This window comes from Cetorhinus maximus, chromosome 9 (genome assembly GCF_964194155.1).
Source record: "Cetorhinus maximus chromosome 9, sCetMax3.hap1.1, whole genome shotgun sequence".
Taxonomy (NCBI): Eukaryota; Metazoa; Chordata; class Chondrichthyes; order Lamniformes; family Cetorhinidae; genus Cetorhinus; species Cetorhinus maximus.
In genome coordinates this window covers 100,490,066-100,504,556 of record NC_135887.1, presented here as the reverse complement: position 1 = coordinate 100,504,556, position 14,491 = coordinate 100,490,066, and the positions used below count along the sequence as shown (strand labels likewise).

The 14,491-nt window shown below is 42.5% G+C and overlaps 1 protein-coding gene across 1 annotated transcript in view; it reads right to left on the bottom strand.

Moving 5' to 3' along the window:
• The window catches only part of scube2 (signal peptide, CUB domain, EGF-like 2), a 236,471-nt gene that overhangs the window by 132,003 nt on the left and 89,977 nt on the right, over positions 1-14,491 (bottom strand). The window contains exon 8 of the mRNA XM_078547869.1: positions 991-1,107. Within this exon, the coding sequence (XP_078403995.1) occupies positions 991-1,107 (117 nt within the window). The remainder of the gene's footprint in view (positions 1-990; positions 1,108-14,491) is intronic.

The window sequence follows — 14,491 nt, the reverse complement described above, 5'->3', positions numbered from 1 at the left end:
TCCCTTTATAACTTTCTCTTCCCATCTACGCAACTTACTGTGCCATCTTTGTGTCACCTGCAAGCTTGGATTTACAACTCCCTATTCCACCATCCAAGTAATTAATATAAATAGTGAAAAGCTGAGGCCCAATCAGAGGTTCCTGAGGAACACCACTTGTCACATCCCATTAATCAGAGAACAAACCACAAGGTCACATCCAATTCCACACACCCTCATATTTGAATAACCTTAGCGAACTTTATAAAATTCCTTCCAGATTTCCATATAGTCAACATCTACAGGCACTCACCAACCCATCATGCCAGTGACCCCTCAAAAGGCATATCTAGATTAGTCAGACATGACCTAGCTGTCAGAAGGGGGAGGTGGTGGCATAGTGGTATTATCACTGGACCAGTAATCCAGAGTAATGATCTGGGTTCAAATCCCACCATGGCAGATAATAAACTAAAAACATCTATAGTTACTTGTTTTTTCTTAAATAATGGAGTTGCATTTGCAGTTTTACATTTCAAAGACACCATTCCCAAATCTAGTTTTGGATAATTATGACGAACAGGCCTGTAATTCTCTCATCTATTTCTTTTAATACCCTCAGGTGGAAACCATCAGGTCCTGGTTATTTTAAGTCCTGTTATTTTCACCATTACCATGTTTTTTTTAATATTTATAAGAAACAATGATCATACTTCCAAGAATTGTTTATTTATGAACAGCTACAGTGTTATCTGGATTTGGAATGCTCGACTAAAAGTAATGGTCGAAGCAAAATCCATAACAGATTTTAAAATGGAAGGCAAGATATTTTCAAAAAAGTAAACAAATAACCAAACCACTTTCTATTAGCACATTTTATTGTAAACAGATATACCACCACAAAAAGTTAATAAGTATGAATTATAAGATTATAGCACCTATAAACCTATAGTATTTAAATATTTCAAGTTATCTACTACACACAGAAGTGATTAAAAGTTGATGTCCAACCTTTACAAGTTTTTCCATCTGGCTGCAGTGTGAATCCTACAGGACAGCTGCACCGAACACCAGTAGAGGTGTCTTTACATGTACGATCACAGCCTCCATTGTTGACCGCACATGTCTCTGTAGATAGCGGAAAGATTACTTGCTACCAATTTCTATTCCTGCAATTTTACCATTTGAATTCATCAAAATATAATAGTGAACTTAATGGGCTAAATTTTCCAGCAAATCATAGATAATGAGCTCAAATTAACTGACAGTTGTTAATTTATGATAGATAGAAGCACTGAGTGAGGCTTTTGAATATTCCTCACCTTAATGACTAAAACAGTCTGCAGTTTTACATAGTATTAGATCATATTTACAGCACAGAAACACACTATTTGACCCACCAGGTCCAAGCCAGTGTATTTCATGCTCCATATGAGCCTCTTCTCACCATTCAACTAACCCCAACAATCCATCCTTCCTTTCCTTTCTCCTTCATGTGTTGTTTATCTAGCTTCCTCTTAAAAGTGCCTATGCTATTCACTTTGACTACTCCTTGTGGTAGCAAGTTCCACTTTCTAACCACTCTCTGGGCAAAGAAGATTCTTTTGAATTTCTAGCCTCTGACCTGCTCTTGCAGCCACAGTATTTATATGACTAATCCAGTTCAATTTCTGGTCAACGGTAACCTCCAGGATGTTGATAGTGGGGGATTCAGCGATGGTAATGCCATTGGGTGTCAAAGGCAGGTGGTTAGATTCTCTCTTTTTGGAGATGGTCATTGCCTGGTACTTGGGTGGCACAAATGTTACTTTCCACTTGTCAGCCTCAGCCTGGATATTGGCCAGGTCTTGCTGCATTTGGACATGGGCTGCTTCAGTACTTGAGGGAGTTGTGAATGGTGTTGAACATAGTGCAATCATGAGCAAACATCCCCACTCCTGACCTTATGATGGAAGGAATATCACTGATCAAGCAGCTGAAGATGGTTGGGCCTAGGACACTACCCTGAGGAACTCCTGCACTGATGTCCTGGAACTGAGATAACTGACTTCCAACAACCACAACTATCTTCCTTTTTGCTGGGTTTGACTCCAACAATTTATATGGCACCTTTAACATTATAAAATGTCCCAAGGCCCTACTGAGAGGCATTATAAAACAAAATATGACATCAAGCTACATAGGAAGACGTTAGGGCATGTGGCCAAAAGCTTGGTCAAAGAGGCACAGAAGCATAGGGGTTAAGGGATTTGGTACAAGTCAGGACATGGGCAGCAAAGTTTTGGATGAACTCATATTTACAGACTGCAGGATGTAGGAGGCCAGCAAGGAGTACAGGCAAGTCTGGAGGTAACAAAGGTTTGGATGAGGGTGTCATGAACAGAAGAGCTGAAGCAGGAGTGGAATTGGGCGATGTTACAGAGGTAGAAATAAGCGGTCTTAGTGGTGGCACGCTTATGTGGTTGAAAGCTCATCTCATAGTTAAATTCAACGAGGTTGCGAACAGTCAGATTCACTTCAAACAGTTCTCAGGGAGACGGATGGAGTCAGTGGCGAGGGAATGGAATTTTACTGGTCACCACAGTTAAGGACCCTAGTTCTGCTCTTGCCTCCAACTGAAACACCTTACCTGCACCTACTCTATCAAACTTTATTCGTAATCTTAGAACCCTCTATTAGGTCACCCCTCAGTCTTATCTACAGAAGAGAACCCCAGCCTGTTCAATCATTCCTGAGAGTTGAAACCTCTTAGTTCTGATATCAATCTAGTAAATCTTTTTTGTATCTTCTCCAGTGTCTCACAGTATTCCAAGTGTCATTTAACAAAGATTCTACAGAAGTTAAACATAATGTTTCTGCTCATCAATTCCATTCCTCTGGAAAAGACCCCATGGTTTGTTTGCTTTTCTTTAATGACCTTATTAATCTGAGTCATTACTTTAGGTAATTTGTGTATCTGTACCCCCAGATTCCTCTGTTTCTCTATCCCATTTAGGCACTTCCACGGAAAATATGTACTCCTTATTGTGCACACCAAAATGTATGCCTATTACATGCCTATTCTGCATATTTATTAATATTTCCTGCATTATGCAGCAGTTCTCTGCATTGACAACAATCCCCAACCCTTAATTTGGTGCTGTCCTCAAATTTAGAAATTGGGCATCCATTTCCCGAGTAAAATTATTTATGTAAATAAAACAACTTACATTTATCTAGTGCATTTAACATAGTAAAATGTCCCAAGTTTAAAATGAGCAATACCAATAAAACCATCGAGCCACAGAAACAGATGTCAGGACAGATGACCAGGAGCTTGGTCAAAGAATGAGATTATGAGGAGCACCTTAAAAGAAGTAGGGGACCTAGAGGGGCAGGAGGGTTTAGGGAAGGAATTCCAGACCTTAGGCCCAAGTCAATTGAAATCAGGGCCATCAATGCTAGAGAAATTAAAATCAGGGATGTGCATGAGGCCAGAATTAGAAGAATGCAGAGATCTTGAAGGCTTCTAGGGCTGGAGGGGGTTACAGAGATGGAGAGGGGTCAGACCTTGGAAACAAGGAAGAAAATTTTAAAATTGAGGCATTATCAGACAGGGAGCCAGTGAAGGTCAGCAAGCACAGGATGACAGGAGAACAAGATTTGCAATGAGTTAAGATAAGAGCAGCAGAGTTTTGGATAAACACAAGTTTATGTAAGGTGGAAGATGGGAGGTTGGCTAGGAGAGCATCTGATTGCACTTCTGGCTGGCCTCCCAGATTCTGCCCTCTATAAACTTGAGGTCACCTGAAAACTCTGCTGTCTCTGTCCTGATTTGTACCAAGTCCCATTCACCCATCACTCCAGTGCTTGCTGACCTACAATGGTTCCAGGTCAAGCAATGCCTTGATTTAAAAATTCTCATCCTTGTTTTCAAACTGTTCCATGGTCTCGGTCCTCCTCAGAGGTGGAGACACAGTGGTATACAGTTGGGATGGAGTTGCCCTGGGAGTCCTTAATATCGACTCTGGACCCCATGAAGTCTCATAGCATCAGGTCAAACATGGGCAAGGAAACCTCCTGCTGATTACCACCTACCACCCCCCCCCCTCAGCTGATGAATGTGTTCCTCCATGTTAAACACCACATGGAGGAAGCACTGAGGGTGGCAAGGGTGCAGAATGTACTCTGGGTGGGGGACTTCAATGTCCATCACCAAGAGTGGCTCAGTAGCATCACCAAAGACCAAGCTGGCCAAGTCCTAAAGGACATCACTGCTAAACTGAGTCTGCAGCAGGTAGTGAGGAAACCAACAAGAGGGAAAAACATACTTGACCTCATTCTCACCAACCTGCCTGCCGCAAGTGCATTTGTCCACGACAGTATCGGGAGCAGTAGCTGCCACACAGACCTTATGGAGACGAAGTCCCGTCTTCACATTGAGGATACCCTCCATCATGTTGTGTGGCACTACCACCATGCTAAATGGGATAGATTTTGAACACATCTAGCAACTTAAGACTGGGCATCCATTAGGCGCTGTGGACCATCAGCAGCAGCAGAATTGTACTCAACCACAATATGTAACCTCATGGCCCAGCATATCCCCCTCTCTACCATGACCACCAAACCAGGGGATCAACCTTGGTTCAAAGAAGAGTGCAGGAGGGCATGCCAGGAGCAGCACCAGGCACACCTAAAAATGAGGTGTCAACCGGATGGAGCTATAACTCAGGGCTACTTGTGTGCCAAACAGCATAAGCAACAAGTGATAGAGCCAAGCAATTCCACAACCAACGGGTCAGATCTAAGCTCTGCAGCCCTGCCACATCCAGTTGGTGGTGGTGGACAATTAAACAACTCACTGGAGGAGGAGGCTCCACAAATATCCCCATCCTCAATCATGGGGGAGCCCAGCATATCAGTGCAAAAGATTAGGCTGAAGCATTCACAACAATCTTCAGCCAGAAGTGCCGAGTGGATGATCCATCTCGGCCTCCTCCGGGGGTCCCCAGCATCACAGATGCCAGACTTCAGCCAATTTGATTCACCCCATGTGAGATCAAGAAACGGCTGAAGGCACTGACTACTGCAAAGATTATGGGCTCTGGCAATATTCCAGCAATAGTGCTGAAGACTTGTGCTCCAAAAGTTGCTGCGCCTCTAGCCAAGCTTTTCCAGTACAGCTATAACACTGGCATCTACCCAGCAATGTGGAAAATTGCCCAGGCATTTCCTACACAAAAAGCAGGGAAAATCTAACCTGGCCAATTACCACCCCATCAATCTACTCTCGATCATCAGTAAAGTGATGGAAGGGGTCATCAACAATGCTATCAAGTGGCACTTGTTTAGCAATAAGCTGCTCAATGACACCCAGTTTGGGTTCCACCAGGGCCGCTCAGCTTCTGACCTTGGTTCAAACATGGACAAAAGAGCTGAACTCCAGAGGTGTGGTGAGAGTGACTGCCCTTGACATCAAGGTAGCATTTGACTGACCGTGGCATCAAGGAGCCCTAGCAAAACTGGAGTCAATGTGAATCGGGGTAAAACTCTCCGCTGGTTGGAGTCATACCTGGCACAAATGAAGATGTTTGTGGTTGCTGGAGGTCAATCATCTCAGTTCCAGGACATCACTGCAGGAGTTCCTCAGGGTAGTGTCCTAAGGCCAACCATCTTCAGCTACTTCATCAATGACCTTCCCTCCATCACAACGTCAGAAATGGAGATGTTTGCTCATGACTGCACAATGTTCAGCACCATTCACAGCTCCTCAGATACTGAAGCAGTCCATGTACAAAATCAGCAATGCCTGGCCAATATCCAGGCTTGGGATGACAAGTGGCAAGTAACGTTCATGCCACAGAAGTGCCAAGCAATGACCATCTCCAACAAGAGAGAATCTAACAATCATCCCTTGACATTCAATGGTATGACCATCGCTGAACCACCCATTATCAACATCCTGGGGGTTACCATTGACCAGAAACTGAATTGGACTAACCATATAAACACCGTGGCTGCAAGAGTAGGTCAGAGGCTAGGAATCCTGCAGTGAGTAATTCACCTCCTGACTCCCCAAAACCTGTCCACCATCTACAAATTACCAGTCAGGAGTGTGGTGGAATACTCTCCACTTGCCTGGATGAGTGCAGCTCCAACAATATTCAAGAAGCTTGACACCATGCTGGACAAAGCAGCCTGCTTGATTGGCACCTCCTCCACAAACATTCACTCCTTCCATCACTGAAAAACTGTGGCAGCAGAGTGTACCATCAGCAAGATGCAGTGCAGAAACTCACCAAGGCTCCTTAGGCAGCACCTTCCAATCACACAACTGCTACCATTTAGGAAGGACAAGGGCAGCAGAAACATGGGAACACCACCACCTGGAAATTCCCCTCCAAGCTACTCACCATCCTGATTGGAAATATATCGCCGTTCCTTCACTGTCGCTGGGTCAAAATCCTGGAACTCCCTCCCTGACAGCACTGTGGGTGTACCTACACCACATGGACTGCAGCAGTTCAAGAAGGGAGATCACCACTACCTTCTCAAGGGCAATTAGGAATGCTAGCCTAGCTAGCGACACCCCTATCCCATGAATGAATAAAAAATAAATTCCTCCAGCCTCATAACCCTCCAAGATGTCTGTGCTCCTCCAATTCTGGACTCTTGCACTTCTCCAATTTTAATTGCCTTACTATTGCTGTCCATGCCTTCAACTGCATAGGCTATAAAGCTTTGGAATTCCCTCCTTAAACCTCTCTTCCTCCTTTATGGCACTGCTTGACCAAAATTTTGGTCATCTGACCTAATATCGTCTAATGTGACTCAGTGTCAACGTTTGCTTTATAATGCTCCTGTGAAGCGCCTTGGGATGTTTTATTATGTTAAAGGTGCTTTATAAATACATAATGTTGTTATTGGAAGAGTCACGTCTAGAGGCAATAAAGGCCTCGATGAGATTATCAACAGCAGTTTGAGCTGAGGCAGTATCAGAGTCAAGAGATGTTATGGAGGTGAATGTGAGTAGTCTTGTTGATGGTGTGATTGGAAACTCATCTCAAGGTCAAACACAACACCAAGATTACAAACAATCTTGCTCAGTTTAAGACAGTTGCCAGGGATGGAAAGGTGGTCAGGGAATGGAGTTTGTGGTGGCAACCAAAGAAAATGACTTCAGTCTTCCCAATATTTAGTTGGAAGAAATTTCTGCTCATCCAATATTGAATATCAGTCAAGCAGTGTGACAAATCAGAGAGAGCTGAGGGGTCCAAAGAGATTATGGTGAGATACAATTGATTGTCATCGGCATACATGTGGATCCTGATTTTGTGTTTTCTGGTGATATCAGGAGAACAATAGCATGTAGTTGAGAAATAGAATGGAGCATTCGATAAATACTTAGAGGTCTCCGGAGGTTAACAATGCTAGAGTGGAGGCATTGGAGGAGAATGGTGCATCAACTGAGTTGAAGGCTGTAGACAGATTAGAAGGATGAGGGAGGATAGAAATACGCAGTCACACAATCACAATCATTAAAAATGTTACTTGCGACTTTGACAAGGGCTGTTTCAGCATTGTGGACAGGCTGGAATCCTAATTAGAGGGATTCAATTGAATTGCAAGAAAAATGAGCATGAATTTGAGAATTTAAAGTGCTTCGGAGATGAAAGGGATGTTTGCAAGTTTGCAAGGAGAGAAACTCAAGGGGGCTGGGGAAGCAATACCGGAGCAGAGAGAACTGTCAATAATATTAGCTAACATTGGGCCTAGGAAGGGAAATTAAGTGGACAGCAGTTTAGTTGGAATAGGATCAAGGAAATAGGAGGTGGATCTCATGGGGAAGATGAGATTAGAAATAGCATTTCAGGATCTGGGATTGAATCTAGAGGAAGACGTGAGCTCAGGGCTAGAGATGCAAGGAGCATTTGGAGAAGATTGTCCTGATGGGCTAGTGGGAGGGAAGCAGCAGAGACAGCAGATCAGATGGTCTCAATTATCTTTGTGATAATAGACCCCATGAGCTCCTTGCATTTCTTGTCGGAGGAAAAGATGGAGAAGCCAAGAATACAGTTTGTGGTAGAGAAGAGGAATTCAGTATTACCTTTGCATTTCTTGATGTTTTTTGAGTAGTGGATAGTGCCAGCGGTGGAGAGCATTGCCTGAAGATGCTTTAAGTGGGTCAGCCAGGTCTGGTGATGAATGGTTAAACCAATTGTTCACAAAAGACATTCAAATCTCCATCCCTTGGATTTAAGGGAGTGGATATGAGGTGTATAATTGGGTAATAATTGGGGTGAGAGAGAATAATTATTCTGCTGGGGACAAGGGCAGTAAAGGCTGTGGTGAGGGCATGATTTCATAATTCAGTAGCTGAAGAAATGTTATGATGAATTGTAGGTCAAAGGCTAGATTTTTGGGAATTTGAAGTGCGGTGGTAAGTGATTTGAAGAAGAGTTTTTTTTCTGGGAATGGACACAAGTGGGGTTGGAAGGAGTTGGAAGGGGAAAGGGAAAATGGTGAGCAACAGTGGTCCCAGCATCAATCGTTGCAAAACATCACTTCCCAACTTTAAGTTCCACTCCATTTTCTATTTTGTAGCCAGCCAGCTATCCATTCTGCTATTTGCCCTGATCCCACATGTTCTGGCCTTAGTCACGAGTCCACTATGCAGTACCTTATAGAAGGCCCTTTGGAAATCCAAGTATATTACATTACCCCTCTTGTTACTTTTTCAAATAACTCAATAATATTGGTTAAGCAGTACCCTTTTGGAATCTGTGGTGACTGTTATATTATCAGTTTCTAGATGCTTTTCTATTAAATCTTTGAGTAAGGATTCCATTATCTTTCCTACCACTTATGTTAAGCTAATTCATCTATAGTTCCCTGGACATGCTCTATCTTTCTTTTTAAATATAGGAATGGTATTAGCTGTTTGCCAGTCCTCTCTCTTTTCTGATGTACAGTATTAGTATGCATGGATGCAATCCATGCAGGAGGGTTACCCCCTCTAAGTTTAATTCGTTTATCAATCATCTCTCACTTTCTATCTTAAATGGTTTATATCCTTTTCAGTCACATCTTCTAAATGTCATGTCCACCATCCCTGGTAAATACTGAAGCAAGGCAATTAGTTAATATTTCTGTCATTTCACTGTAATTACATAAGAACGTACATAACATAAGAACATAAGAACTAGGAGCAGGAGTAGGCAATTCAGCCCCTTGAGCCTTCCCCACCATTCAATAGTCATGGCTATCTCATTTTGGCCTCAACTCCAATTTCCCATCCTCTCCCCATAACCTTTCAACCCGTTACTAATTAAAAATCTGTCTATCTCCTCCTTAAATTTATTCAGCGTCCCAGCATCCACTGCACTCTGAGGTAGTGAATTCCACAGATTCACGACCCTTTGAGAAAAGTAATTCCTCCTCAGCTCTGATTTAAATCTACCACCCCTTAGCCTAAAACTATGGCCTCTCATTCTAGAATGCCCCTAAGGGGAAACATTCACTCCACGTCGACTTTGTCTAACCCCTTTAGCATCTTATATACCTCAGTTAGATCTTCTCTCATCCTTCTAAATTCTAGCGAGTATAGGCCTAAACTGCTCAATCTCTCCTCATAAGACAAGCCCCGCATCTCCGGAATCAATGTAGTGAACCTCCTCTGAAGCACCTCCAATGCAACTACATCCTTCCTCAAGTAAGGGGACCAAAACTATGCACAGTACTCCAGGTACGGTCTCACCAATGCCTTGTACAGTTGCAACAACACTTCCCTATTTTTATACTCTATTCCTTTAACAATAAATGCCAAAATTCCATTTGCCTTCTTTATTACCTGCTGTACCTGCATACTAGATTTCAGTGATTCATGCACGAGGATACCCAGATCCCTCTGCACTGAAGCATTCTGAAGTTTCTCTCCATTTACATAATAAGTCGCCTTTTTATTCTTCCGACCAAAATGGATAACCTCACACTTAATCACGTTAAACTCCATTTGCCAGATTTTGGCCCATTCACCTAACCTGTCCATATCCATTTGTAAGTTTCTTATTTCTTCATTGCAACTTACTGTCCCACCTATTCTGGTGTCATCTGCGCCTAGAGTTTATCATGTGTATCTCTCAGTGGTCCTATGCCTATTCTGATTTCTCTTGTCTTATTTATGTACCTGTAGAATCAGTCACCTAGTAGTACAGAACTTGAATATTGCTGAAAAGAGAGACATGTTGCTGAAGCTTTATGTCTTGCATTCATCAGGACAAATGCAAGAATGCCAAATTTCAAACACCAACAATTTATACTACTGGAGAAAAGGGTGCTGACTGGTTGGCAAATCGGCTCTCATTGGCAGAGGTATTGCCATGGAGAGAGCAATAGGGAACTATAGGTTCCTCAAGCTCCCAGGTAATTCAAAAAAGATGCAAGGTTTGAACATATTCCTTTTGTTTGCAGAGGCCTCTGCATATGAATGTACGTCGTTTCCAACAAGCGTAAATGAGCCAAGTTACAAGCTCAACCGATTATCTTAAATTATCTGGTAGGCAGAACACTTTTTTACAGCAACATCTTGTTTATGGAAAATACCACACGCATACCCTCTGCATACTTATAAATTTTAAGGTTTGAGAGTCAAAGATTACCCAAAATAGGTGGTCGAGAACTCATTAGTGATTTTAAATTAGTTTGTAATGCTAATGGTATGTTAATTATATTGCTGGGATACACAGGTGCAGGGCATTAATTAATTAAGTACTTGGAGTACATATAAATAGGGGATAGCTGGAACATTGGGTATTTGTAAGGAGAGCTGTGAGATTGAACAAAGTCAATATCTCTCTATAAGGAAAAGCTCTGTGCCTTGGTTTCGACTTCACCAACCAGCTTGGACCCTGTTAACAGTTTATATGTGATGAATAAACTAAATAGATAAGAAAAGCATACAATCCATGACAGGTGAGAGAGGTTTACTGATCCCAGAGGATAAACAGATGGATGATGCAGTGTGTATTGATCTCTGTAGCTTGTGGCAGCAGCATTCTGCTCAGTAGCCAAAGTATTAGGAAGCTCTTCCCCTGCCAGTCTTCCTCCATCTTCTCCAGTCTTCCTCCATCTAAGTAAAGCAGCTACCTGACAAGGACTGTCCCCTGTCTCCAAGCACCTGTTACCCCATGGAAATCACTTGTTCGAACCCTTCCAACCAATGAATACAGGACAGGTACCCAAGATGTCAGGGTGGCCACCTCCTTCTTGGCCATCACTTTAGCTCGAGGTTACCTTTTATTTGTTAGCCCTTACCAAACACTTGTATAGATAAGAGGGTACAGGACGCCATGTTATCGACTTAGGAATGTCAACATGGATGCCTGAATCAGGAAACCTTGACAATTCTAGAGACTGTTTATTAATTTCTCCGGACAGAGGAAGAAAACAAAATGGCATATGCAATCCCTACCAATTCCATAAGAATCCTATAATTATTCTGAAAATTATCATTTATTAAAGGTGAGGTGAGAGTGACTGCCCTTGACATCAATGCAGCATTTGGCCGAGTATGGCGTCAAGGAGCCCTAGCAAAATTGGAGTCAATGGGAATCAGGGGGAAAACTCTCCGCTGGTTGGAGTCATACCTAGCACAAAGGAAGATAGTTGTGGTCAGTCATCTCAGCTCCAGGGTATCACTGCAGGAGTTCCTCAGGAAAGTGTCCTCGGCCCAACCATCTTCAGATGCTTCACCAACGACCTTCCATTCATCATAAGGTCAGAAGTGGGGATGTTCGCTGTTGATTGTTCAGCACCATTCGTGACCCCTCAGATACTGAAACAGCCCATGTCCAAATGCAGCAAGACCTGGACAATATCCAGGTTTGGGCTGGCAAGTGGCAAGTAACATTCACGCCTCACAAGTGCCGGGCAATGACCATCTCCAACAAGAGAGAATCCAACCATCGCCCCTTGACATTCAATGGCATTACCATCACTAAATCCCCACTATCAACATCATAGGGGTTACCATTGACCAGAAACTGAACTGGACCAGTCATAGAAATACTGTGGCTACAAGATCAGGTCAGAGGCTAGGAATCCTGTGATGAGAAACTCACCTCCTGACTCCCCAAAGCCTGTCCACCCTCCACAAGGCACAAGACAGGAATACTCCCCATTTGCCTGGATGAGTACAGCTCCAACAACACTCAAGAAGCTTGACACCGTCCAGGACAAAGCAGCCTGCTTGATTGGCAGCCCATCCTCAAACATTCACCACCTCCACAACCGACATACAGTGGCAGCAGTGTGTACCATCTACAAAATGCAGGAATTCACCAAGGCTCCTTAGACAGCACCTTCCAAACCTACAACCACTACCATCTAGAAGGACAAGGGCAGCAGATAGATGGGAACACCACCACCTGGAAGTTCCCCTCCAAGCCACTTACCATCCTGACTTGGAAATATATTGCCGTCCTTCACTGTCATTGAGTCAAAACCTTGGAACTTCCTTCCTAACAGCACTGTGGGTGTACCTACACCACATGGAATGCACCCATTCAAGGAGCCAGCTCACCACCACCTTCTGAAGGGCAACTAGGGATGGGCAATAAATGCTAGCCGAGCCAACGATGCCCACATCCCGTGAATGAATTTTAAAAAGTCCCATTTCTTTCAGCGTGGATGGCTTGCTTAACCTATTGTTCAAATTTTTGAGATACTTTTTCTTTCCAGGGTAATTTGAAGTGGACCAGGTACTTTTCAAGCTAAATGTCTACTGTTCGATGTGATTCCACAATTGGACAGCACTTGCTGAACAATCTTGAGTGTGCTAATGGCTACACTAACAACCAATTTATGATAATCAGTAGAGTTCGTAATGTGACTTGCTAGAAGTGACATACATTCATACACAGGGACTATTCTCTGAAAACGAAGGATATCTGTTCAAGCCTTTCACTTTTTTTGAGTAACCTGGAAGCTTGGGGAGTCCAAAGAGCTCACTTCTTTCTCTATGGCAACATCTCGGCCAGAGTTGATTTGTGAAATCAATTAGCACGCTTTTCCCCAAAAGTATAAATCACCTTTGCTCAGTCCACAAGTATGACCCAGACCTTCCTGTCGCTTGCCATTTCAACACATCATCTTGCTCTCATGCCCACATGTGCATCCTTGGCCTGCTGCAATATTACAGTGAGGCCCAAAGCAAGAAGGAGGAATGGCACCTCATCTTCCGATTAGGCACTTTACAGCCTTCCAGACTTAACATTGAGTTCAACAACTTCAGATCATGAACTCTCTCCTCTACCTTTGCCCCTTTTTTAATCCAATTTTTTTTTTGTTTTTAAAGTTATTTATTTATTTATTATTCATTTTTTAAATCCTTTTGTCCCCAACACCCACCCCACAGGGCCATCTGTTACTGGTTTCCATGTAGTGCTTTCACAGAGCACTGACCCTTGTTCTGCTATTAACACATTCTGCTTTTACCTTTGTGCTACTATCAGCACCTTCTTTAGTCTTTACCATTACTGTTAACATTCCTTTGTCTTGTGTTCATGATATCTTTGTAAATCTCTCCTTAGCTCCCACATATCTATGGTCTTCTATCTTGCTTCACCTGCTCCAATCCCTCAAAACCAGTATAAAATCCACCATATCTCTACTTCTCTTTAGCTCTGAAGAAGAGTCATATGGACTCGAAACGCTAACTCTGTTCCTCTCTCCACAGATGCTGCCAGACCTGCTGAGTTTTTCCAGCATTTTTGTTTTTGTTTTTATTTATTATAGTATGATCATTGTGATTGTTTGAAATTTGGCTTTCTTGCGTTTGTCCCGATGAATGCAAGACAATAAGCTTCGGCAACATGTCTCTCTTTTCAGCAATGTCTGTAGTAACCTATACTTTTTATTTTTATATTACTCGACAATTTAATTTCGTAGTTTCTCTTTACCTTCTTAATTGTTTTTTTGGTTTCTTTCCTAAACTTTCCAGTTTGTCATCCTCTCTTTTCTTGATTATGCATTTAATGTATGCCTTCTTCTCTAGTTTCAATTTTGACCTTATTTCTTTATTCACCCATGATGTGACATTAATGGCTAGTTTGTTCTTACTTCTTATTGAGGTATATTTCTCATAGGCCAAAATTTTTCCCTCGTTGGGCGGGCTTGGCGGGAGCAGGCACAGAGCTGCCTCAGGGAGATTGAAGCGCTTTTCAAAAAAATATAATAAAGAGCAGAAAAATTTAATGAAATATGTCCCCTCATGAGGCTGTGTTATGTGAAATGAGACATGTTTTTAAATTCAAAATAAAGTTTTTATTTAATTTGTATTAGCTTTGGGAAACCTCATCCCGCACGGGCATGTCGGGCGCGTGCCTGCACGCCGAAGGTAAAATTCTGGCCCTAGACTCATTTTTGATTTAAATGTTTCCCACTGCTGTTATATTTCTTTGTCAGTAAATTTTATTCTAAAGACAAATATTAGCACAATTTAGTTAAATAAGGTAAATTCTGAGTTAATATG